Source organism: Neolamprologus brichardi, chromosome 8 (genome assembly GCF_056152115.1).
Source record: "Neolamprologus brichardi isolate AB-2024 chromosome 8, ASM5615211v1, whole genome shotgun sequence".
Lineage (NCBI taxonomy): Eukaryota > Metazoa > Chordata > Actinopteri > Cichliformes > Cichlidae > Neolamprologus > Neolamprologus brichardi.
In genome coordinates this window covers 18778986-18805221 of record NC_142111.1, presented here as the reverse complement: position 1 = coordinate 18805221, position 26236 = coordinate 18778986, and the positions used below count along the sequence as shown (strand labels likewise).

Here is a 26236-nt window from a genome sequence, read left to right as displayed (position 1 = left end):
AGCTCTGTTTCGACACTGCGTTCAGAAAATAAAACAGTGTTAATCCCAAAAACCTATGTAGGCTTGCTTCTTTAAGCGGAGAAAAGTGTTAAAGAATCAACAAGGGAATCAACGATGACTCAGACTTATAAGCAGGACTGATAATGGCATTGGCATCAATACCAGCTTGACCTTTTAAAACTGGAACAACAGTCTTGATGAGACTAACCCTTACACATAAAAACACATAAACAGAAACCTTGCTGTTAGTCAGCATTTCAGTGCTGAACATTACCAGCAAAATGCTATCATTTAAGTTGCTTTTCTTGGAAGTTGCTGGAATGGTTGCTGGAAAATGAGAGACAGATGGGAACAATTATGGTAGAGCGGATAGTTAGATAGATACCTGATACTAAAAAATACATTATTTGTGCTTCATATTACCAACACCACACCCACTTCCCTCTAGACCCTCTACTCAATTCACCACACCCCACCTCACCCTGGTCTCCCACCCCTCCTGCAGCCTTCCAGACAGAGTCTCACTCTCTGCAGGGCAAACAGCAGGGCAGACAGTGCAATATTAGCACTGGGATACAAATCTACCTGGGAATTTAGATTCCTCATCCTCCGGGACCTTTTGTCTTCGTGCGGACACCCTGGGTCTTGTAGGTAAGACACCGGAGAAGTGAAAATGTGCGATAGCGTCGACAAAACCCATTAAAACCTTTCTCACACATGCCTTGAATGTTTGTGGATTATCTGGTATTGATGGCCACTGAGTTGTCAGATAGTTTGCGATCCTCTAGGTACAAGCAGACAGTTCCAGTTAAATTCGCTGACGTCCTGTGGTCAGCAGATTCTGGCTACAGGAGGGACTCCCATCTGAGGCCTTATGAGCCCTCTGTGGCTGGATGAATTAATGAGTATCAGCAGCAGATGCTCAGCAGTATACTGCAGACTGGACTGTTTGCTATGGTAAAAGACAGCAACTGTTTAAGACAGCCTTTAAATTAATACTGTTGTGTGCATGAATTTGCAGTTGTGTTACTGTTTACACCCTTTTTCACTTTAAGTCTTGAAAAATCAGTTAAACCATGTCAGATCATGAAAGCCAGCTGGTGGACAGCTTATTCCATCTCCTCTCCTAAACTTCTTACCTAACACTGTAGTGCCTGAGGAATCTGGCCTTCTCCGGTGGAGTTTTTAGTTCACGAGGATGTATGTGTGCATTTGGGAATGTGCTGACTGATAGCCTTCCTCCCCAGCTGTCCCTTCGAGATTTATCTGGAGCTAAAACCGGCTGCTCGTTGGGGACAGGAGCGTGTCTTCACTTAGAGAGGCAGTAACAGGACCCAGCGCTTCACTCTCAGCTCCTGTAGTTGCATCAACGCAGCAGTTTGCCTCCATCTTGCATTTCCCAGAGAACATCCAAAAACACCTGTAATCTCCAGTTTTTAATCCACCAGCCACTGACTCACATTAATCACAAGAGTAGAGCTATTTGAGTGCAAATCTGTGTATGAGTGTGCTTTTGTTGATGTGTCTGAGTGTGTGTGTGTGCTGAATTTCTATGTATGTTTTATGTCGATGACAGTCCCACTCACCAGAGTGCTATAGAACATGGGCTCATAAAAATAGCTCACACAGGACTGAATCCCCGGCTAGGAAACGAGCTTCAATTACAGCAGATGAAAAGCAATTACATTAACTGTCTCCCTGCAGACAGGCCCTCCTGCTTTTTCTTTTAGTAGAACTCACCTCCAGCTTCGCTTAATTGCTTTCGACCTGAGCAATTGACAACGATATACTGCCAGGCTCGATCTGAGTGGTTAGTCAAGACAGGCATGAGCTTCCACCTTTGCTTAGTGTCCATAAGGGAATGCAGGAGATACACTTTATGTTTAAAGAGCACCTTATTTAATTAGGGAGCCCAGTAAGATTCTGTTGGGGCTGATATACAACTTAAGTTTGCATCTTCTTCTTAAACATTTTACACTTTTGCTGTTTTACATTTCATTGCCAGCCACTATCTAGTTGCTAATCCTATCATAATGTAAGCCAAACTTTGGGCAGGAATTCTTAATATTCATTTAAACCTCTCTTAAAGTGTATTAAATGTCATGACAATTTATTCCTAGGATACAAAGTCTAACACAGAACATAAAAGCAATTATGCCAATGTCAATAAGAATGGTAGTTATTAATTCGCCTTTTTGGTGTTTTTTTCTGGTGGTCAAAGTCAAAGTCATATTTATTTATATAGCACATTTAAAACAACAACTGTCGACCAAGGTGCTGTACATTTAAGATAATCAAAAGAGACAAAAACATAGGAAGACCTGATAAAATGAAAGAAAAAGAAGCATAAAAGCAAAGGAATAAAAGTATAAAATGAGTGAAATCATGGAACCAGTGATGTTGGTGTGTATTTATTGGTCCTTATAGTGGGTTATTATAGAAATATTATAAGTATTTTGACCTCCTGGGGTGGTTTAACAGGCTGTAAACTGTGTATAAACTGTCTTTGCCTTTCAAAACAAGAATGGATTAAGTGACTGAATTAAGTTAAAATATCAAAAGGACGAGTCTGATTTCAAGCTGACCCTTGTATCCACCCCAAATGTTTACCTTGGACAGCTAACTGTCTTCCACATCTGCTACATACAAAAGCAGTACTTGTATGGATTGGTGTTGAGCTCTCCTTTTAGCTCTATTTTGGTCTCCACCAGCCCCTGAGTGAAATGTGGAAATATGTTAGACAAGAAGCATATAATAGGTTCATTACAAATTTTTAGGAGAAAGCAACGGGCAGTGTTGGGAAGGTTACTTTTAAAATGTATTTCATTACAGAATACAGAATACATGCCCCAAAATGTATTCTGTAACGTATTCCGTTACGTTACTCAATGAGAGTAACGTATTCTGAATACTTTGGATTACTTAATATATTATCATGCTGTTTACAACTACGTGAATGTACTATTGCTGTGATTTATTACTGTTACTGAAGGTCCGTGGCTCCGAACCGTAGTAAAGGGACCTCTGGCTAATATGTCGGTTCGTGTCGGGCTCGTAGCCGAAAACTAGCTTTACTTTGTTGTCTGGGTCAACTTTGCTTGCGACAGAGAGAGGCGTTGAAAGGCTGCTCCAACGGCACTTATTGTTTTTGGAGGAAAACACGAACACAGTGTACAGTCGAGTCTTAATAGCTTACTTACAACTGGGCTAGTCAGGCACTCTTCTTGGCTGCAGTGGTTATTATTATATTTACATGCTTCCAGCTCCCGTTTTTGCTCGATGACAGCTCGTACTTTTCCTTTTTCTCCCTCCTCGCTCACAGACACATAACGGGTATGGCAGTCCATTCTCCCTGCAGCACGGACTACACTGCCTATGATGCTACATTTTTTAGAGCTATACCGGTAGCATTCTTCCTATTAGCTTAGCACAACAACACCAAAAGGCGCTCTCTCACCCAGGAAACACGCAGAGAGAGAGCGGCTCCCTGTAACCATGGCAACCGTAACGCTGCCGCCTGGAACAACAGAACGTAGCTGTCAAACAAAACCCAAACAGTCCTGACCCGCCACAATATGAAACAGGGAAGTACCGCCGTGTAATCCATTTATTTCAACAAAGTAACTGTATTCTAAATACCACCTTTTTAAACGGTAACTGTAACGGAATACAGTTACTCATATTTTGTATTTTAAATACGTAACGGCGGTACATGTATTCCGTTACTCCCCAACACTGGCAACGGGTTGCCTTGGCCGGACTGATTAAAGAAGTAATGAGACTCAACAAAATTGTAAAACTGCTGTGAGTGAAAAGATTCTCGAATGTGGAACCAGAAGTTGGTGATAATTTGTCCACTTTTATAATACATGTGAGAACCTGCATGTTACACATATGCCATATAATTGAATTTAAAATCTGCATTAGTATAGTAAACATAAAAAAATAAAGAAATATATCATAACTTTAATATATTGTTGTTTCTGTTCATTTTTAAGAACCCAACTATGCATGAGGTGGTTTGATAGGAAGTTCTTAAGGATGACTATTAGATCAAGGAGAAATATTTACCATCAGTATCTCTTTTAGACTGTGTCATGTACTTTTCTCTCTGTGTATAAAAAAGTGGTGGAAGGGTAGACCTGTGATTAATGTTTCAAACATATTTTGTCTGTTCTGTATTTTAGCCATGTCCCTTACAACTCCTGCGCCTTCTAACAAGGGAAACAAGGCCAACAAAATCATCACTGACCTGTCCAACATCAGCCAGAATGGTAAACACACACACACACATGCACGCACGCACACATACAGCACAATGGCAAAATATTCAGATGCGGCGTATAAACATGAAACACTCTGCTAGTCATTCCAGCTCCTTAAACACTACTTTATTTCCCAAATGATGTGATTATCCCATCTAGTAAATGTCAAATCTTTAGTGCCTGTCTGCTATCTGCCCACTCTACTCATATAAACTGAACTCTGTGGGTGTAAATCATTGCATTCGGCTGTATGATACCACAATTAAATAAGGACCCGTCCTCATGCACACTTGTTCCAAGCAGTAACACAATATCTAACATGCACGCAGCAATTCCTGGAGGGATGTGGGTCATTATCAGATGGCAGAGCAGCCACAAATCTGTCACCATTATGGGCAACACAAAATATCAGAGGGCGACTTTGCTCTCAATATGTTTGTCTGAGGATGTGTGTAAGCTCCAACAGCTAAAAACTTTATAATGTGTGTGCATTTCTTTGTTTAGTTACATTGGCTGCTTAAGTAGTGAGATTTTACTTTCTGTAAGGCAGACACCTTAAAAATAGTTTTAAAAGTTTAATATGTTCATTATGCCAGATCCACCAGCCCATCTGTTCGAAGTTATGCTGTGCATGTTAAAATTATTCAAAGTCAATAAACATTATTTATAATTTTAGTGGTGATTCCAAAGTTTCCAAAAACACCAGAAGTATCAAAATAAAGGCAGGAAATGTTTTATTATATTCACAGGAAGAGTATAGTTGTAATATTTATTTAGTTTAGTTCACCTTCTCGGCAGATAGGATGTTTTTCGTAATCTCACTTGATAGAGTAGTATACTGTTGATCATGTGATCTTCATTTCAAAGCTACACTTTAACTCGCTGTGATGTTAAAATGCTGCACCTCTGCTCCAGATTCACAATCCAAAGACATCCAGGATAACCGGTGACTCTACACTGCTTTTACTCGTGGTCTAAATGATTGTCTGTATCTGTGTGTCAGCGTCGTGATTGACTGGCAGCTTGTCCATTGTGTACCTCGCCTCTAACCTAATGTCAGTTTGGATCGATTCCAATCTCGTACAAACCTCCAAAGGATAAGCGGGCATAGTTTGTTCTCACAGGGGGACAGCTGGCTGGCTCTGTGGTAACAAAGATAGTTACAGCTCATGGAGAGCTTGTTGACTAACCGTGTATCAAGAAGTTGAGTCCTTGTGGATCTGGAGATTCTCTCACTCCTCTAACACCTCTTGGATATTGGTATTACCCACTGATATATTTGTCTACCATTTTAACAAATCATCTTTCCTTGAGAACTGTCTGCCGTGTTGTATGTGATACAAGTTCACCCACTGGTGATCGGTCCCTTGAGGTTGCTGGCTGTCACTAGGTGAAATCAGTCACAAAGAAGATGCTGCAACAAAAAATCTCCTTGCTGTGGTTGCTAGCAGATTGTCATGTAGTTTGCATGCAAAGCACTCACTAACTACTAGGTGAATGATAGTGAAACCTGAAAAACTGTGATGCATGGTTGCAGCAAACAAGTTCCAAGAGGTGACAAATGGTCTCCTCTCCCGGTTTCACAACTGCTCAGAGAGTAGCCAATATGTTTTTCTAGGCAAGTTGGCAACTTTTGTGCACACTAAAATCTGCCAGTGATCAAAGCAATCACAAGGAGGTTTACCAACTTCTTGGGAAATTCTTCCTTGGCAACTAGTGATCGCCTGGGGGTCACTGACCAGTCCCTAGGTCTGTATAAATGGGCATTTAGCAACTGGTTTCCCAGGGACTACCATCAACCTTCAGCAACGACACTCGCCAAACTGGCTGAGGAATGGAAATTTTACACTCTCCAAAAATGATGGACAACTCAATGTCATTTGGTTAACATTCATGTGTCTGCAAAACCTCATTCACCAGCTGCTTAGTGACTCATGTGTCAGCCAAAAGGGGCCTGGCCTCGAATTATGCATAACATAAACCAACACAATTTACCCAAACAGTTATTAACTTGGGCCAAATTAGCTCTAGAGAGAAAAAAATGTTAACATGGCAATATATGGCAATTTAAACAGTATAAAAGATGGATGTAGCCACTATGACCCCACATGTTAGCATTTTGGCCACGGCTGTGTTGTTTTTTAAAGCTAGACACTTAAAAAAATTAGCTAAATTATTAGCTAATGCTAGTTAGCTTAGTTGGGAATCAAACAGATAGTTGCTAATTAATGCTAAGTAGTGGAAGATTAAACTGCTAGAATTTCACCCACCAAAAACTGAAGCAGAAACATATTAAAGTATACAGGAAGTTAGAATATATATATATATAAAGAGAAGAAAAAATATTTCTCCTTTGGCACATCTTCATTGCCTGTTCCTACTCCAGCTCGGACTGTTATTTTAGAAAGTTTTTTTTACCCGTTTCTTTATATGAGCTGGTAAAATTAGTAGACTCATTGGAACCATCCTCCAAATCTCTTAATCTCTATTGTAGCTGCGTCTTTGTTTTATTTTAGGGATGCTGTCATCCACCCATTTAAAAAACAGAAGAAAATACACCGATGGTGTGTCACAGGTGTCTGTTTTGGGGCCTTTATAATTTATGTTATACCTGCATTGTCTTCAGTTCATTTTTAGCACGTTTAAGGACATTTCTTATTATTGCTATTTAGATGGCATCAAGCTGTTTGCTTCTTTTTAGCCCCACCATGTTTCTTGGCTACCGATCTTACATAGATGCTGAAATAAAAGTTGGATGGCCGGTAATTTTCTCCAGCTTAATGAAGAGAGGAACCATGGGGTAACTTTTCACTTGAGTTGAGTTCTGCTATGTTGCTCTGAATTATAAATTATTATTCATGCTTTTATTTTGTTACGTCTGGAACATTGTAATTCACCTCCCTGGAATGCCTGCAAATTTCTCACTCAGTCTTCTTAGTTACTCTCATGTCACACATCCCCAATGAACTTCAGAGTTCACTTTCAGATTCTGGTTTTGACATATAGAGCTCTGCATGGATCACATCCTCAGCAGAGGCCTGAGGACAAGTGATCAGGGCCTGCTGGCTGTGCATCATACAAGGCTGAAAACTAAAGGTGACGGCGCTTTTGCAACTGTGACTCTGGAACTCTCTCCCCCTGAGCCCGAGATGTGTGGACTTGGTGGTCTCTTAAAAAGAAGCTAAAACTGATCTTTTTAGAATTGCTTGTGGGTAACCTTTCCTATTACTATTTTAACATTTTTGTTGTGAAGCACTCTGTGATACCTATCTTTAAAGCTGCTACATGAATAAAAATTTTACTTGCTTACTTAAAGCCACTTTCATGTTGACTTCATCTTTCGGAGTTGGAGGTTGGTGTAAACCAAATACCTGCAAACTAACAGCATTCCCAAAAGCCTCTCTGCAGGGTATCTGTGTTTAAAGCTATTTCAAAAATGTTACAATTACACATATCTGTTGCATAATACAGTATTACTTAAAAAAAAGACAGCCACAAAATATTATTTGCTAAACTCTGGATATGAACTCTGCAATCTGCTCTATCTGGGCACATGCTTGTATGTGTCATTTAACAATCTGTTGACTTCTTTCCCCATTTGTGTCCCTTGCTGTTTTCTCTATCAGTCCTTCTGCTGTCACATCTGCAGCCACATCTGTATCTTTCCACCAGTTTGTTTTCAGTCGGTCGCTTATTCATTCAAGGGCTTATCCTGCTTATCCCTTATTTTGCTCTGGTTAATTCCACTGGATCTGTCCATCATCCCTGCTGCTGTGTCATTCTGACTGTTTGTGTCATATCTCTGTCAGCCTCTATGTTGTCCATCTGTCCACCCCCTGCCTCGATCAGTCTGTCCAATTTTATTCCAGTCAGCAACAGCCAGCTCCAGTTTCACATTCTTCTGAATTAACACTCTAATCAATATCCCCATGGGAGAGTTCGCTCTGCTCAGCAGCCTCAATTATTCTCTCTCTCCCTTGTGCACACACACACACACACACACACACGCACACACACACACACACACACACACACACACACGCAATCTACACACCTACTTGCCCAAGTCTGATTTACGAGGTACTGCTAACAGCTCTCTGCAGCATTGCAATGCCAACTCCCTGCTTTATAGATGTGCTTGTGTTTGTGTGTGTGTGTGTGTGTATGTGAGTGAGAATGTGCATTGGTTTATGGCTCAACTCCAGGTGTTATGAGTGATATCAGAGTGTATGTAGTGGATGAGAAGAGTGTTTAATGAGGAGCTCTGTGGAGCAGTAAAATCTATCAGATCTCTCCATCACCGAGAGAGGAGAAGCAAGAGGGAGGCAGTGTGTTATAAGGATTTCCCTCCATAAACAGTTCTACCACAAAAGCTGCAGTGAAATCCCCCAGTGCACTTTTCTTCCATATTGCTACGGCCTCTTAGCCCCTAGAACTCCCACAGTTTCACATGAACACATCCTTTAACACCACACAGCAGGTTTCTACTCCAATTTATCACTATAACAATGATCTGGAAGCCTGACAATAAAAACCTACACTTTTGAGACTTGTGCTGTACATCCTTCATTCAATATCAGGCACTTAAATGGACTTTTTAATTTCCCAAATGGGTTTAAGTGAGAATAACTGTACCACTGAAATGGGTGTACAAACCTCTGAATCCACAATTTTAATGACTAAAATTTGTGTAAGGTGAAAAATCATAGCTCGGTTTATTTTATTCAAACGGGAAAATGAAGAAAATGTTAATAAAACTGAATAAAATAAAAAAATCTTTGACCAAGTATTTGACCAAACTACCACTTTTTAAATATGAGGGCGTCAGGAGGTGGTTAGCTTAGCTTAACTTAGGATAGACATTGTGGACATTCTTACACTCATTCTGGCAGAAGCAGACTCTTCCCTGCCATTTGCAGCATTTCTGCAAAGTTGAGCTAGCTGTTGGCACGCAGACATGTTCATCTAATCCAGCCATTCCCACCCTTGGCTCATTTTGAACAATTTTATCTTTCCCACACAATAGCTACCACTTTTGACAAGATATAGGATACTTTTCAGAATAAAAAATAATATGAATTAAGAATAATGTGGATAAAAATGTAAATGTTTATTTATAACTTCCCTGCAACAAAAGAATAAATGTATGTATGAACATAACCACCAAGATGTCACACATCACTTGTTGAATCCTTGTGTTGTTTTGACTTTGTGAAATTAACACTTGGAGCTTGATTTGAGCATTTTGCCCACCCCGAGTTCAGTCTTTGAAAAACCAAAAGCATATTATTGGTAAGGGATGGATGTGACAGAGAAACCGCCTACAAACATGTACCGACATGTCAATCTTAAAGTAGCAAAGTCTTGAGCTAAGCTTTGTTGTATTTCACTTCCACTGAGCCAGTTGTTGAAATTACTGAAAAATCAGTGACAACAGGTCTATTGGATGGTGAAACATTGTCAGTTTGTATGGAGGAGTTCAGGAGAGAAATGCTACATCTGTCTGTGAAACAAGGTGAAGGCTTCGTCATGGTTGGTGCTGGATTCAGGCCAGTGAAGAGTTTGTCAAAATAGATGAAGTCATAAAGGTAGAAAAGTAAAGTCAAATTTGGATCCACATTGCAAAACCATCTGGAAAATACCAGCGATCCCAAACACACTGCCAATAGAGCAAAACCATACCAGGACAGAAAAACACACAGTGGAAGACTATAAGTCATGGACTGGCCTCTCCAGAGCCTGCACCGCAACATTATTTACTCACCCAACCATTGCAACACTATTAAATCCATTTGAGCTGAAATATTGACGTTTCAATGAGTCTTTGCTTTCAGCATTGCCATAATTTCATTGATTATCACTGGTTGCTTTACACTTACAACATTGTATTACGCTGAAAGACACAGTAGCTTGATTTAACGGCATTTCTGGTATTGCAGTGTAATCCAAAAATAATATTACATTACTACACATAATTTTCTCATGTAATGTATTATAAATTTCTTTGTAGTTAATTTATTGCACATATTTAACAAATAAATAAGAAACTATCACCACTTTTCCATAACAAATACAATTAATTTGAATGACTTGTCCCTGACATTCACCTTGAAGCACTGCAGCACTGTATTTTTATAGTATATGTGTGAGTTAGGGTAACGGTATCTTCTCTCTGCACACTGTCAGACGATGAGACAGACCCTGAGGCCTCTGAGTTCGATCTGGGTACCAAGATCAAGACACCCAAAGATGTGATGCTCGAAGAGCTCTCCCTGCTCACGAACAAGGGGTCCAAGATGTTCAAGATGAGGCAGCAGAGAGTCGAGAAGTTCATTGTGACCAACGAGAACATGGTGACTGTGTATATGAGGAGTGTTTGTGTTGTCTATATATGTTTGTGATCTGATAAGATTATATCCTCTGTATTTTTAAATATATTTCAGCAGAACCTTCAGAACCTGATTATGTCCCCTCCCCCTGTGCCACCAAAGCCTGAGATGCCAAAGGAAGAAAGTATGATCACAGAAATTCTCTTTTCACTATTTGTGATGCCTTCCTTCTGTTAAAAGTATGCATGTCATATCTGTGGTGCTCACCTCTTTCCTCCCCGTTCCTGTATGTCTCAGTAGTAAAGGAGACTGTGGATGAGGAGGTGGAGAAGCAGAAGAAGAGGAAGGACTATGTACGCACCTACATATCCCCATGGGAACGGGCCATGAAGGACAATGAGGAGCTGAAAGCCACGATGAAGCCTTCCATGCCTGGACCCATCCAGATACACCCAGACCTACCTCAGTACAAGAGCTTCAACAGGTACTGTATTACTGAATGACTATTCAAGTATATAATGACAACAATGCCCAGTGCTTTTTCCCCTTAATCATGAAGCAGTGAATAGTTTCCTACTTCCCATCTGTTTCCATGGCTTTACTCACCACAGACACAGCCTTTACTTGCTGTATAACATTCCTGATATTTCAAAATATACTTTAACACTTACCACTGAGCAACATTTGGTCCCCGATGTCATTATCTTAATCTTATTTGAACCGTGGATCTCAGTACATTGTAATACAGTTAATAATTCTTGCACAGCTGTGTCCTCTGTGATTAGTAATGGACCTGATTATGCAATCAATCTCGGATGTATAATAAGAAAACAGGCCCCTGGAAACAAATATGTAAAAGTCCCTCATACATGGGAGAACTGATGAGAATGGAGCCTATGTCTTTGTGTCTTGTGAAACTTTTAAATCTCTGTTTGGTCATTGAGAGGCTTCTTGAAATTAGTTTAAAACTCTATGAGGTTGTTTTGAGAATCTTTGAGGTTGTATTGAGAGTCTCTGGTGTTGTTTTGTCACTATTTGATGTTGATGTTAGTTTGAGACTATGTTTGTTTTCAGACTAAGGTTGTTCTGAGACTCTTTGCAGTTACTTTGAGACTCTTTGAGGTTGTTCTTGTCACGGTCTGGCCGGCAGACAGTGGGGATGTGAGGGAAAGGAGGACCCAGGCGCGGAGCTCTGTGTGCTTACCAGTGCGTTTATTTACAGTGGTAAGGAAAATAACAGTAAATCCTCTGTGCAATCCCGACTCCCGTGACGTGTCCTCTTCCCAGTGTCGGTGTCCCTTCTCCCCGCTCCTTGATGTCTGAGCACCCCGTGCTCACTGTCCTCTCGTCTCCCCGCTTCTCCTGGGGAGATAACAAACAGGCAGCCGTAAGACACACACAATGCGGAAGAACAATTGTACTGACTGGCCGAGAGACTAACGTGAAGTCACGCAATGATCCCGCGTCGGAGAGAGCTCCACCACACTCTCAAGTAGCTCCTCCAACGAGGCCTGATCAGCTGCAGGTGTGTCTCGGACTTCAGGTGTGGCCAATCACCTGCCAGGGCCACACCCACACACCTACACACATATCTACAAGCAGGGAGAACAAGGGACAGCAATACCAAAATACATATATTATAATACTAGTCCATAACTGCTCAGGGTCCCTGGGTCGCTCTGACAGTTCTCCAAGTCCTTAAGGTTAGTTTTGGACTTTGGCTGTTTTGGATCTTGTTACATGCCAGCAGGCTTGGCTTGATTGTCTCATTTTACTTGAGTGTGAATGACTTCTCCCTTTTACTATTTAGTATCTCTATGTATATTTGTCCTCTATCTATGCCTGTATGTTGGTGCAGACATAGATAGGGATAGTTGTCCTTTTGCCGATCGGCCCACATTTCAACAGGTTTGAGCCAAATGTTGCAGAGTTGAAGTTACAGTGAACTTTAGCTTAGCTGTCATCGATTCTCCCATGCAGGAGGCCTTTTTACATATTTGTGTCCAGGAGCCTGTTGTGTTGTAATACAATCAAGGTTTATTGCTTATTCAGACCCATTAGTAATGGCAAAGGATACAGCTGCTCTTATGGTGCTTTGAAAGAATTATAAACAGTATTGCAATGGACTGAGATGCAGGGTTCAAGATTAGGATAATGACATCTGGGGCAAAATGTTTGCTCACAGTTAAGTAGAAAAGTAAATTTCTGAATGTTAAAGATGCTGTTTAGTAGGTAAAATCTACATCTCTGCTGAGTTTGATAAAACCAGTAAATTTCAATGAGGCGCTAACACGGCTCGGCATTGAAGTAAGAGAGGTTTTATTAGTAGTTGTGCTGATGTCTTTGTCATAGTTTAGTTGACTGTGTGGCAGAGGTACACTCTGACATGAGGATCCTCACCTTACCACTCTCTAAGCTAGTAATTCTTTCATTCAGTCAGCAAAATATGTTGTGAGGAATGAGTATGTCAGCCTTAATAGAAAATTGACAATTTTAATGTATTTTGTATGTTTTTTTTTTTGTTTGTTTTCTTTTTGCATTTTGTGTTTGAAAGTTATTAATTTGGAAGTTACTTTACTGTACTGCTTAACACCAAAAATACTTGTCATCCTTTTTCTCCTTAGGATGGCACTGCCATACGGCGGTTATGACAAGGCATCCAAGTTGCTGACCTTTGAGCTTCCAGAGGTCAATGTTGCCACCGAGGAGCCTGAACCTCTGCCCACACTGCAGCCTGACATTCGCTCGCGCCCCTCGTTCAACCGCACGCCCATCGGCTGGGTCTGCAGTGACGACAACTCACACATCCACACAGATCTTGAGATCCCCTTTGACGGAGAGACAGATGACCTGTGATGAGCTTTTAAATTTGCAGCACCTAATAACTCATAAGTCCAGTGAGAACTCCCAACATGTACTTTAATTGTAAAAAAAACTAAACAAACATAAATTATTTAAAATTGATGTGATGGAACAGGACAAATTATCTCCCCTGCTCTACTGTGTGCTGTCTTAGCCTTTAGCCTTTACATCCTCACCTATGAATCAGTCTGTGACTTTGCATATGAGATACTGTGAGACCTGAAACAGACAAACACTCTGCACTCTTAGAACATTTTCTGCAATAAACTTCCCCTTTAGAGAATGTCTGCTGGCTTCTCATTCCATATGTGAAAGTAACAAATTAATAGAAAAGGAAGAAAACAACTCAAGGTTGAAAAATTTTACACTAACTCTTAATGACCTAACACGATATAGAGATTGACAGACCACGTGACTTTCGCGCATTGCATGCCGGTAACTCGTGGCAAAACAATCCAAGTACCGCATCAAATGCAAGCATTTGCAGCACCGCAAAACGTTCGTTCTCCGGTTCCAATACCTTCTTGCTTTTTCTTTGCCCCCCAAAAAAGTTATGTACAAAACGAAGGAGAACAATGCCGGACCGTACAAAGACAGACTTGATGAAAAGTCAAAGAAAAGATACGAGGGAAAAAAATCAAAGGAGTGAAAGGTTTATACCCTTATGAGCACACAGAGTGGACAAAAGACGTTAGCATGCTACCCAACTTTCACCACGCTCATATTTATAATTATACGTTCTTGGAGTGAGTGCATACACTCATGAAGTTCAGTAACTTCAGCTCACTGCAACAAGCCCAGGTACAGTTTACCGACGGATGGGTACAGGACCTTGAAATGCACCATGTAGAACGAACAAACGTAAGTTTACCAGTCTCACAAATCGTCTTCATAAATACACATTCGTTAACCGTTTATTAATAGGACCTTTGAGCTCAACGGTAATTAATTAGCAGTGGAAATAATTTCTGGTTCGCATTACAGAAATGTAGCAGTGACAATAATATTGTATGCTGTAATCGTACTGGGCAATTAGTGATACAAAAAACCCTGTTTTATCCTGTGAATAAAAGTATACGTTTTTGTCAATGTACCATGGTAATAAATGAAGCGAAACGCAATATTATGTCAGGACAATTCACTATTTATGCACAATAAACAAAGGAGCATAGCACGACAATTTCTGTTCAGCGCCAGACTTGCTTGTAACCTATATCACCAATTATGTTATGAAAAATGACGTATTAACTACTACAAAACACTGACCTTTGTGGAAATGCTTGGAGCAGACTAACATGTGAGCTGGAGTGTTCTGGGACGTTATATTTGGTCTTTGAAAGTCTGCAATCCAGGCCATCCGTCGGCTCTTTGTTACTTCGGAAACATGGCTCGAACAATTTCTCTTCAACGACGTAATCCGATAAAAAAAAAAAAAAACGATCTCTTTACCCGTCGGCTTCCCGTGGCTGTCATGCGACCGACTATTGCAGTTAATAATACAACCGCTTCTTGCCATTTTTTTGTGTTTCTTTTTATCGCTGTGTAACTGATTTCAATTGAAAGCCTGCGTGCGTGCGCTAGTATCTCTTGCCACGAGTTCCCAGAATTCTTTGCGGTTTTACCCTTGAATGACGTCACATTTTCAATCTGGAGTGGACCCAAACGCAGACACCAAGAAGCAGAGGAAACTATATACAAGAGTGTTTATTTGATAGCTGAGATTGTGAGACAGATTAGAAATGGCTACGGGGAAGTGGCAATTGGAACTGAGAAGAGCGGCCCTAGGAAACTGGAACACAGAGGAGGTTATGTCAAGAGACAGAGAGGCAAAAGGGATCCTTTCGCCTCGTCCTAACAGACGGAGAGGGAGTTATTGTATGGATAAGGAGATGTCAACTGAGAGTCTTTGCAGGTACAGGCTTTGAAGACTCTGGTGGGGGTCCAAAACGTGGAGACAATTTCCTCTAAACATAGGGGAGCTGCCTCGTTACCACCATGGAAAAGCAGGTGTCACAGGTTTAAGTAGCTCTCCCGCTGATTGCTTGTAGAAGAGGCCCAGGTGAGATACAGGAAGCTCCACCCCAAAGGGATGGACAGGAGACCAACAGCCACGGGTGGAAAAACCCCAGACACTTCCACAGACTATGACATATATAAACATTTTTTTTCAAACTAACCCATCTAATAGCGATTAAAGTTTGTGGTATAGAAAACTACTACATGAGAGAGAATATTCATGCTCAAAACAAACAAGTTATAAATAACAAAATCCCCAGTTAAAACTATTTGAGACTATTCTTTATCCACAATGATCCATCAAAAAGTGAGGTGAGTACATTTACAGTTAACACAAAGTGTCTCCTCAAAACAAAAAATGCCAATTTTAAATTATGTATTACATTAATTGGCAAAAAATGTTCCTGAATAAAGTATGTAAGTAAACCACTGTGCAGTTCATTTTTGAGAAGGGGTAAGTGGAGTATAGAAGGAATATAATGACAGCCATTCCAGTAATTACAAAGTAAACATTGTAAAGACTTTATGACAAGGACATTGTCCTTGGATAGACCAATCAGGCAGTGAATAATACTTTTAGCTTTTGGATCATTTTATACAGGGAGGCCTTTCTGTACAGAGTTGGCATGTTATTTCCGTGCCTGCATGGGTTCTGTCTTGGTGCTCCGGCTTCCTCCCATAGTCCAGAAACATGTTAAGTTAATTGTTGATTCTAAACTTCCTGTAGATGAGAATTTGATTTGACCATTAATGGTTGTCTTTCTCTGTTGGCCCTGCATAGAATGGTGACCTGTTGAATGTGTACCCCTTCTGTCCCAGGGCAGCTGGTGTAGGCTCCATCAGCCTGCAACCCATAACTGTTTAAGTGGTTATGGATGATTTTGCATAATTGACCAATAGCTATGGGCGTGCTACAACAGTAAAAATGTAAAGTAGCATGATTCAGTAATTTCAGTAATGAGAAGCTTTGATGCATGTAGCTTAAAAGAAACACCCAGCCTGCAAAATATGCAAACTGAAATCACTGTACACAAGATTAGGATCATATTATTTTGGGTATATTAAAAGCACATCTGGGGACAGGCGTTGTAAATTTGATTAGGTTATAAATGATGCCATGTTGTGCAGCAAGGTTCAGGATACTTAACTGTGTAACTGTGCAACACTTATAAAAATTATAACAGGAATGATTTCATCGGTAGAAAATGTGTAAAATTGTAAAAACAACATATGGCTACTGGGAAAAGAAGCATGGGAGTTATATCTAACTCAACAAAAGGCAAATCCCCAGAAATATTTAACTCCACCTTTCTCTGACATGTAGCCTAATATTTCAATACCTTTTTCAATAGTATTAAAACACACTACAGCTACTTAATATTTTCATTTGGAGTGACCTCAGTGGTCAGGATTAGAAATTAGTACATCACACCGACAGGTCAGGGTTGAGTGGTTAGGATACAAAGTCAGAGAGGCAAGACTGAGATGGTCTGGATATGCGCAGAGGATGGATAGCTATTGGGCAAATTCGATTGACCCTCAAGATAAAGATGCCAAACACGAGTAAAACACATCTCTAATCATACATGTTCTTGAAATACTTCAAAGTCTTTCAAGAACATTCATTTTCTCACGCGCACCTCCCAGTGTCAAACTAAACTGTGTCCACGTGACCTCTCACCTGCTCCACCAGCAGTCCCTGTTAGCGACTCTAAACTGGTGCTGGCACGTCTCCAGCTACAAAAACTAAACAGATGTCCTCTGCGTGTTGCTGCCAGCGGGTCAGATACGAGAGAAAAACAGGGAGATCAAAAACAGGTAAGGGCAGAAGGTGAGCCGTGGGATGACATCATCACCATCCTCGAGCTCCACGCGCCTCGTGCCCAGAAGGCGGCGGCATCGGGCTGAGCAAACAGCGTGATAAAAGCGCTACGTCACATATTGGAGCGGAGAGAGCTGGAGGAGATGGCATGGTATCGCGAGAGCGGTGTGCCGCGACCGCAGCGCTGGATGGCGCTGATGGGGGCTGGATGCGCCCGCGGCTCGCCCTCTCTCCCTTTAAGTCACACGGTAGGACACGCGATCGGACGGAGACTGGCGGCGACAGCAGCCGGGGTGAGTAAAAACCTGCACACTGCGCACCGCACGGGCTGCAAAACCGCTACAAAGACCGGGTCGAAACGCATGTGACCGCACCGGACAGAGTAGGTGTGCGTGCGTCTCTCTTTTGATATTTTGAGAGGAGGCAGTCAGCGTGTCGGCCAGATGTGATCACCCCCCCACCCCCCACCACCACCAGATGCGCTCTCGTGACAGTCTCAGAGGATGGCTATCTTTTTCTTCCCCATCACCATAATCTCCATGATTATCATCACTACTTTCATCATCATCATTATCATCATCATCAGGAGCAGCAGCAGGGGCGGGATCGGAGCTCGCTCTGTTGCTCTGTCTCGTGTCAGTTTTATTATTTTATCAGGTGGTCTCGGGTCAGTAATTTTCTCTGCGCAGCTGCTCTCCCTCGTGCTGCACGGCACTCACAGCTTTAATTAGCCTTCCCCAATCAAACCAGTCCCGGGTTCGTTTCTCCAGAGTTACAGGTGTTATTGCTCAGGTCGTCCCACAAAGTCCACTCAGGTAAGCTACATGCCACTACTGAGCGCGTGGCTCCTGTGCGCCAGAGCATGTTTTGGCGTTGGCAGTGTTTTTCGTGTACTTGTTGATAGATGGATGACCAAGAGACCGCGGCTTTTTACCGGGACGGATTCACGCTCCGCTGTCATCGCTCGGGGTGGGGGTCTGTAGTGATTTAATGTTGCGGCTTCGATCTGCGTGATTGATGACTTTGGCCCGCGTCAGCGCCGGCCCTCAGCACCGTCACATTATAGAGACGGTGACACAGCCTTCTGCCGCGTGCCTCGCGCACGCACACACGTGAATACCTTAGAAAAAAAAGGGGGAAATAGGGTATAGGCTGCTGGCAGTTCTCCTTGTTTTCCTATAGGCTTGTCATCACGCAGAAGCACGCAGACTTGTTTTTTTGTGTCTGTTTTGCATTCTGGTGACTCCTGAAGTCCCAACTTTTATGCTTTGACCCGAAACCTGCTAACCTCGCAGAGATGAGCATTGGTTGAACAGGATGAAGCCTCCACATGAGGTGTTCAGATCCCACTCTCTCTTTTTTTTGTCTCTCTCTCTCTTGCACTCGGAAGCCCACCGTCACCCTCCAAACTGAGCTGAAATGTCGCCTTGACATTTAAGTTGGTCTTTCTCATCAGTTTTTGTTTTCTGGAGATGAAAAGCTCTGCAAGGCTCCAAATTTAGTTGAAGTTAAGGTTAATATAAACATAAGGGTGTATGTATTAATGTCGTCCCTGCTTATTTGCTGTCTACTCATGGCCACTCTCACTATTTCAGTTTAAAAACACCATCTCAAAGCCGTATCCTTATATGCACTGATTTTTCTGTGTTTTTATGACCTGATTGCTTTGATGTTGTATGCTGTGACACACTCCAAGCGGCAGGGATGCAGCGAAAGATGACTCTGACTGTTTTGTCTTTATTGCCCCCGAACACAAAGCCAGAGAGACATGCTGGCTTCCCCTCTGAGAGAATTTACTTTGCTTTGGCATTATTTAAGTACTCAAACTAATCAGGGTGATTTATGTGACTGAGCAGCTTGACATGTGATATGAAAATCCTCAGAGCTAAGGCTAAAGGTTTTCTTTCATGCTTGCATTTAACTTTGAGTTTTGGGTCTGTTTTTAGGTTGCCTTTATTAACACTAGGCTCTCTGGGCTTTACAGAGCATAGGCCTATGTGCTGTTGGCATTTCAGTTAAAGTGTTTCTGCCTCTGTGGTTGGAGTTGGATCAACATGCATGCGGTTATAAGAGGATTGAGGTATAAGGAAGAGGAGATTAAAGAGAAGATGAAGGAGGAGAGTAAAGACACGACATGCTTATATTGCATGTCTCCCATGACCTTTACCATCCACTGGAGTGTTCTTTCTCTCATTTTCCCCATAGTTGTTTGTTCAGCGTAATGTCTCACTTATTCTTCTCTTTCTTTTCCCTTCTTTTGCCACTTTTTCTCCAAGTCTGCAGTGCCCTTTTCTATTTTTCTTTTTCTCTTCTTCAATCTCTGCCTTGTCTTTTATTATCTCATCTTTCCTTTCCTTTTTTCCTTTCCTTCTTTTGGTTTCCTTTTCTATCATTGTTTTTCATTTACTTCCTTTGTTTTCTTTTCTTTTTTGACTTCCTATTCATTTCTTTTTTTCCCCATTTGCTTATTTTCATTCCTCTCCTTCCTTTTCATTAATGTCCTTTGCTTTCTTATCTTTAACTTCTGCATTTTTCTCCTTTCCTTTCCTTTTTTGATTTTCTTTCCTCCCCTTTCTTTTCTTTTTCTAATTTTCTAATTTATCTCCTTTCCTTTCTTTGATTTCCTTTTCTCTCCTTTCTTTTCATTTACTTACATTGCTTCCTTTTCTTTTTTGTCTTCTTCCTTTCCTTTCCATTCCTGTCCTCCCATCAACCCTGAATGCCGTTTCTCGTTCTCTTTTTCCTCTCTCACCAAAACCGCAAAAATCGCACATGATTCCCAGAATGCATTGTAAATATTGATAGTTATGTAATAGCCTAAATATTAAGCAAATATTCACCACTCTTCTTATTTTCTACTAATAGGATCGGGTGAGCTCATGTGCACAGCTATAATGGGTCGTGTGTGTGTTTTTGTGCGGGTGCATGCAATTACATGTATTATTTCACATGTAAACTTTAATGTTGCAGAGTGTGATCAGGAAAATAACCTTGAAGCTTTTAAAAAAAAAAAAAAAGACCCACGTCTCGGTAATATGCTCACACATGCAGCGACACGTGCTCATACAGTATGTTCATACACACACACATACACATGAAACAGACAAATATAAGTTTAGAGCGGGAAAGAGGGGTGAGAAGGAGAAGCACGGAGGGGAGGATGAACTCTGGGCTCTCCCTATTGTCAGCCGGGGCTATTTGAAGTTACACATAACCCAATTACAGGGAAACCACTGTGTGTGTGTGTGTGTGTGTGTGTGTGTGTGTGTGTGTGTGTGTGTGTGTATGTGAGAACATGCATGTGGGGTTTTTTTGGAAACTGAAAGGAAAGAGACAGAGATGAATGGTGGGAGAGAAGTAAAGAGAGTGAATGAAAATGGAAAATAGAGGTCAGTGGAAGAAAGTGAGAAGCAGAGAAAAGGAATGAAGTGAATGGAAAGGAGTGAAGAAAGTGCAGCCAAAGGACAAACAAAGGCAGCGTGCAGTTTCTGAAAGATCGAGTCTTTCTTTTACAGCAATATTTAAATATACTTCTCGCCTGTAGGTTTGCTTCAGAGGGAAGAAGACAGCGTGAGAGGCAGGCTATTGTCCTTGGGGACAGTATCAGCTCTTTGTTCAGCTTGCTTGACACCAGTGTCACTGTCACCAAGCCATACTAACCCACAGCAGAGAGGGATAGAGAGAGAGACAGCAAATAGTGTCAAGTAATACCCTCCCAGTTAGTTTTTAAGATGGGAAATACAACTTAAAGGGAAAAAACATGATAAAATGAGACAGTTCCTGGTTGCCTAGGTAATCATCTAACAATATTTACCATCCTGCCATATCAGTCGGTGGTTTGCTTATGCAAACCGGCAACTGTACGATACATTTGCAGTTATGGGGTGAACATTGTTGACCGTTGGCAGTGCAGACCGTGGGCGAGGTATGAACAGCCTGTTTGTGGGCTACTCTTGGTTGTGTTGTTGCTGGTCTGTCAGCCAGCTGCAGAAGAGCAAAGTTCTAACAGTAAACTTGCTAAAGTGGGACTGAGTGATTAAAAACAGTGAAAAGTATCCTGGCACTCCCTGAACCTCTTTGGCCCACTTGCCAACCAACCAGCATTCGATCTACGCATAGCCGAGCTACATGCTGTTGGGTTTTTGGAGGACTTCACAGGAACATGCTTGCGTAGGTTGAAAAGCCCTCTTCATAGGCTCTCATCTAAATGACACAATCATGGTACTGGAAAACAAGCATATCTTAGGATCCAACCGTTGCTTGATGACGCCAGACTTTCTGTGATCTCTGGTTGTCATGAATCGCTTCCTCTGCGTTCAACATAAATAAATACCAATATTCACCATCAGTTCCACTTGGGACTTGTCATTCATGTGAATGTAAACATATACTGTATTTAAAAGACAAAGACACTGTGACATCATCTGTTGGTTAGTGAAGTTTCGTTGTGAAGGCCCAAACCGAACACTTTTGTCATTGCCATCTTGGTATTTTAAAACTGAGATAGGATGTTTCTGTGAAACTGAGAGTCACTGCAGGCTCATTTAGTAGAGACTTGTCAAACACAAAGGTAGTCGTGCCAACAAGCTTCCCCTGCTTCATTATATTTTTGTAATCAGAGGAGTCAGCCATGGTAGACAGTTTTAGACCTAAAAATAATCGATTTTTAGGTCTAAAACTGTTTTAGATGTGCGTGGGTTCTCTCTGTTAGATTATTTGTTGAGTCTACATTGGCTGTAGAGAGGAATACAAGCTGTCTTTCTGTATTAGCCCTGGGACAGACTGGTGACCTGTCCAGGGTGTACCTTGCCTCTTGCTCTATGACATTTGTGAAAGGCCCCAGCCCCCATGGCTCCAAATTGGATAAGTGGAAGAAAATGGATGGATGTTGTTGTTCTGCATCCTTTAAACGTATCACTCAGTCTTACTCTGCAGATGGAGCTCTTTCAGTTCTGACAAAATTGCAAATGTTCAGATTTCCAAGCATTTTAAACACATTTTAAGGACTCGAAATCTTGCTGACTTAAAGCTTGGCCACTCCATCTGTGTAAAATGCGATCACAAGCTTCAGAAGAGCTACTGATGTATAATTTGCTCAGATTGTAGTGCGCTTATTGCTTCCAAGTTTTTGGCAGCAGTTTGGGAAAGACACCGCCTGGTTTGAACACGACAATAGCCCTGTTCACAAAGTGAGCTCTATTAATAGTTTTCCTACTTGGGTGTGGAAGAGCCAAACTGGCTCTGTGCACAATCCCAACACCTCTGAGAGAGCTGTGGGCCAGACGTCATCACCCAACAGATACAGACGTCACTGAAGTGGCTGAAAATCTGAAGAGTGGCGATAATAGCAGTGTAGCAATACCCAGGGTTTTTGAATGTGATGCAGAACAATATCACGACTTTTAATGTTAAATATTAATATATTTAATATTTTGGCCATATTATAACATTTTCTATCGTCTGATTTCTCTGGAGGTTGTCGGTATAAACAAAAGGGAGCACACTGCATTTCTGCTTCATAAACTGCTCATTTTTTAATGTAATTTTACTTGGTTTGATTGTTTTTTCTTGCATGAATTCTATAAAGATTAAACATACTAAAAAAAAAAATCACTCTAAGGACGATTCTCACCTCATCACATGTGAGGTTAAAAAGGCTTGGGGTCCACAGTTTGACTAAAATTACCATCCTGACCTACGCAATAATAAAATAATTTTTATTCCTAATTGGAAAACTAATGAAGCCCAAGTTAGCTGAATAGGGAGGAGGGACATAGAAGTGTTGATAAGTCCATTCAGTTTTTCCTGGTCGATACATCATGCCTCACATACTTTGGATGAAACCCAACGGCTATAATACAGACCACAGTGAAGCTGTGGAACAAAATGATCACAATGACTTTTTTTTCCCAAAGCAAAGAAAGATGGAAAGAAGTCTTAGAACAGGACTGATATTAGAAGAGAAAATTCAATAAAGGCTTGCTGTATTTGCCATACAGTGTCAAATGTTGACGTGATAGAGCGACAGAATAGCAGATGAACGTAGAGGAAGGTTTTTCACCGAATGTTAACATTTATCGCCGCAATATGGATCAAAGACGAAGCTCCACAGTGCACTGGGGACCAAACAGGCATCCATCCATCCGTCAGATTCTGTCCTTGGATAAACTTCTGCAAACCTCCTGCGTATCACTTGATGAGCTCAAGTAAAGCTGAAAAACAGGAAGAAGAATAAAAGATAGATAAAGGACAGAAGAAGACGAGACAGTTCAAGAGAAAGGGACATCAAAAATATTATTACTGAAAGCAATGTATTATTAACAGCACTAGTGGCAGTAGTGGTAATAGTTTATTAGTTCTAGTGCTAGTATAATGGAGGCTGGCATTGATGGAGCCACTACAGAGGTCTACATGGGACAGTGGACAGCTGTGTGCGTTCAGGTGTCATTCATCAACAGCGTTGATACTAGTTGAACAGAACAGAAGATTTAAATAGAGTTAAACTGCTTTTAAATCCATTTTTTCATTCATCAAAAGTGCTTTTTATTCACCTTGATTGTTTTGGTGTGAGTTACCCAGTTTTTGAGATAGACATGAATGCCTTCTCGTGTATATGATGGGAGCAGATGGCTCTTTCCTTGCAGTGCTCAAAAATAGGAGTGAACTGTCCCTTTAATTGAATGGATGATGGATATCATTCAAGTAGCTACACAGAGAAAAGATCTAGTACAATAATTGCAAGAGTAATTGCTCTCTTACATCATTGTGTGCTTTGAAGGCATTTGTTTAAGCTCAGCTCTCTTAAGTTTATTTTAATCACATTTGCCATTGCAACATCTTGATACTTTTCTTTTTAGCCACTCTGAATCTTTGGCATGCAGAGAAATTCATGGTCGACTCGATGATAGTGAGGCATCCAGGTTCAGTGGCTACAAAGCAAGTGCGACTCATCAGCCCTCTACCTCTGTGCATGACAGGTGCTATGACATTTTCGCACTGATATGCTGTGTTTGGTTTTCACCAAACACGGTGCTGTGCATTATGGCCAAAGATATTAACTCTGGTTTTGTCTTTCCAGAAACATTGTTCTTGAAGTTTTGTTCAGGTACATCTTTGCAAACCAAAGTTGTTCTGCCTGTTTTCTCCTGGAAACCTGTTATTTTGCAGTTTCTCTGAGAATTGCACAGTCAGACTTCGGGGTCCACTCCTGCCAACTGTCTTGAATGGCTTCCAGTTGTGGATAAACTTTAAGGAGAATGGTGGACTTTAAATTGTTTTCTAATGGCCTTATGACGCTTCCCACATTGATAGGTACCGCTTAGGACTTAGTTCTTTAAGCTCATTACTGATGTCTTTGCCCCATACCTTTGTGTTAACACACACCTTTATGCTCCAGACCTGCAAACTGCCGAAACTTCAGCTTTTATAGTGGTCGTCATAGGGCTGTTCGATATAACGATATATATCGGATGACGATATAAAAACGTCTGTCGTTTCATTTTATGCTATCGTTTGTTTCGTGGTGTCGCAAAATAAACTGTTTACGGCAATATTTATTCTCCGTTTTGATGGTCACTGTAGTGGCTATATTAATTTCTTAAAGTTCTCTCTTTCTCTTATATTTTATATAACCACACTACGGATGGACAAGTGCCTGTTTTTATGCGTTGTGGTTAGCAACAACGACGGTAACACCATTGCGTGTCCGCTTGTTTATGTTCCACATAAACCTTTCACAATAAAGCTCAAGATCCTGTTGAGACTTTTCAAAATAAACGGAATCACGTGAAAGAGCAGATTATTTACGGATGAGAAGTAAAAAAGAGCCGTCAGTTGCTAAAAAATAAACCTTCGACTCAAACGTTAGAACAGGCTTTTCCCCGCAGCACGTCGTGTAATAAATACTCACAAAGAAAACGGCGGCCTTTACAACTTATGTCTAAAAATGTATTGTTTCATGCATCGGTTAAAACACTCGACTCCAGCTACATGACGTGCAGCTGGAAACACTTCCCGCAAGATGAGCTGCCCGAGATTCACAGAATTTACAGAAAATGTTACATTTTTGTGATTTATATCGATATCGGGACGATAGAATTCTTATATTGGGATATGAGATTTTGGTCATATCGCACAGCCCTAGGTCGTCACACTTGCTTAAGATCAGCACCAGCATCTACTTTCTATGGAAGCAGTAAGGGTGTACTTACTTTTTCTCTCTGCAATCCTGTGGAAATGACTGTGGTGAGAAACTGGCTTTTGCAGATTGTTGTTAGACATCAGAATGAAGTAGAAGTTGATCATTGTGGTGAGTAATCACCCTGTAAGACACAGGCAGCTGGCTTAGGTCATGCCAACTGCTAATGCTGTAATGATGTTCCTGCCTACAACAGGTCAGTGAACAACAATATCAGCTAAATGTCAGGCACATGCACTAGAAAATGTTGAAGCAACTCATACATCCGAATCCTCCTTTAGGGAGAGATTTACTAAACAAGGCAAAACAGCGTGTGAGTGTGATTCCCAAATAGCACTCATAGGTGGGGCTACTTTTATGGGTAATTTATAAAAGCTACTGTTTTCTAAACCCGACTGCAGACAATTCATCTCAATATGAAGCACAAAAAATAAGATATGCCATTTTGTGGCATTAAATATTGGTGCAATTAGCAGAATTGCGTGTCGCAAATCTTAATAAATCATTTTGCACTCTTCAGTTAAGTGTTGTCCTCTCCAAGTTTTGTGCCTTGAGAAAAGAACTCCCAGAAATACATATGCAACAGGGTCAGTTACAAAAATCTTCCCACCTCTTACATGCAGCCTCGCCACTTTTCACACCAGAACCCAACTTGCGGTGCTGCAGCGCGTTAGGAAATCTGGCCCTTAGTTTTCTCTCAGACTGCAGCAGAACCCGCTGCTGATCCTCAGCTTCTGAAATGCTC

At 41.2% G+C, this 26236-nt stretch overlaps 2 protein-coding genes across 6 annotated transcripts in view; both read left to right on the top strand.

Moving 5' to 3' along the window:
• Window positions 1-481: 481 nt before the first annotated feature.
• myoz1b (myozenin 1b) lies at window positions 482-13739 on the top strand. 4 transcript variants are annotated; one of them, XM_035907875.1, is made up of 6 exons: window positions 482-651; window positions 4188-4274; window positions 10452-10618; window positions 10712-10778; window positions 10895-11078; window positions 13219-13739. In XM_035907875.1, exons 2-6 carry the CDS (start codon window positions 4190-4192, stop codon window positions 13448-13450), a joined length of 735 nt encoding a protein of 244 aa, XP_035763768.1. In that variant the 5' UTR covers window positions 482-651; window positions 4188-4189; the 3' UTR covers window positions 13451-13739. The 4 variants fall into 4 exon arrangements, with proteins under 4 accessions (XP_035763768.1, XP_035763767.1, XP_006791070.1 ...); XM_035907874.1 differs by having other exon boundaries at window positions 10892-11078; XM_006791007.2 differs by having other exon boundaries at window positions 10709-10778.
• Window positions 13740-17483: 3744 nt separating this feature from the next.
• usp54b (ubiquitin specific peptidase 54b) overlaps window positions 17484-26236 on the top strand; it is a 62415-nt gene continuing 53662 nt past the window's right edge. For both annotated transcript variants that reach the window (XR_015719390.1, XM_087844747.1), the window contains exon 1: window positions 17484-17587. The gene's annotated coding sequence lies outside the window, so the exon portion shown is untranslated. The remainder of the gene's footprint in view (window positions 17588-26236) is intronic.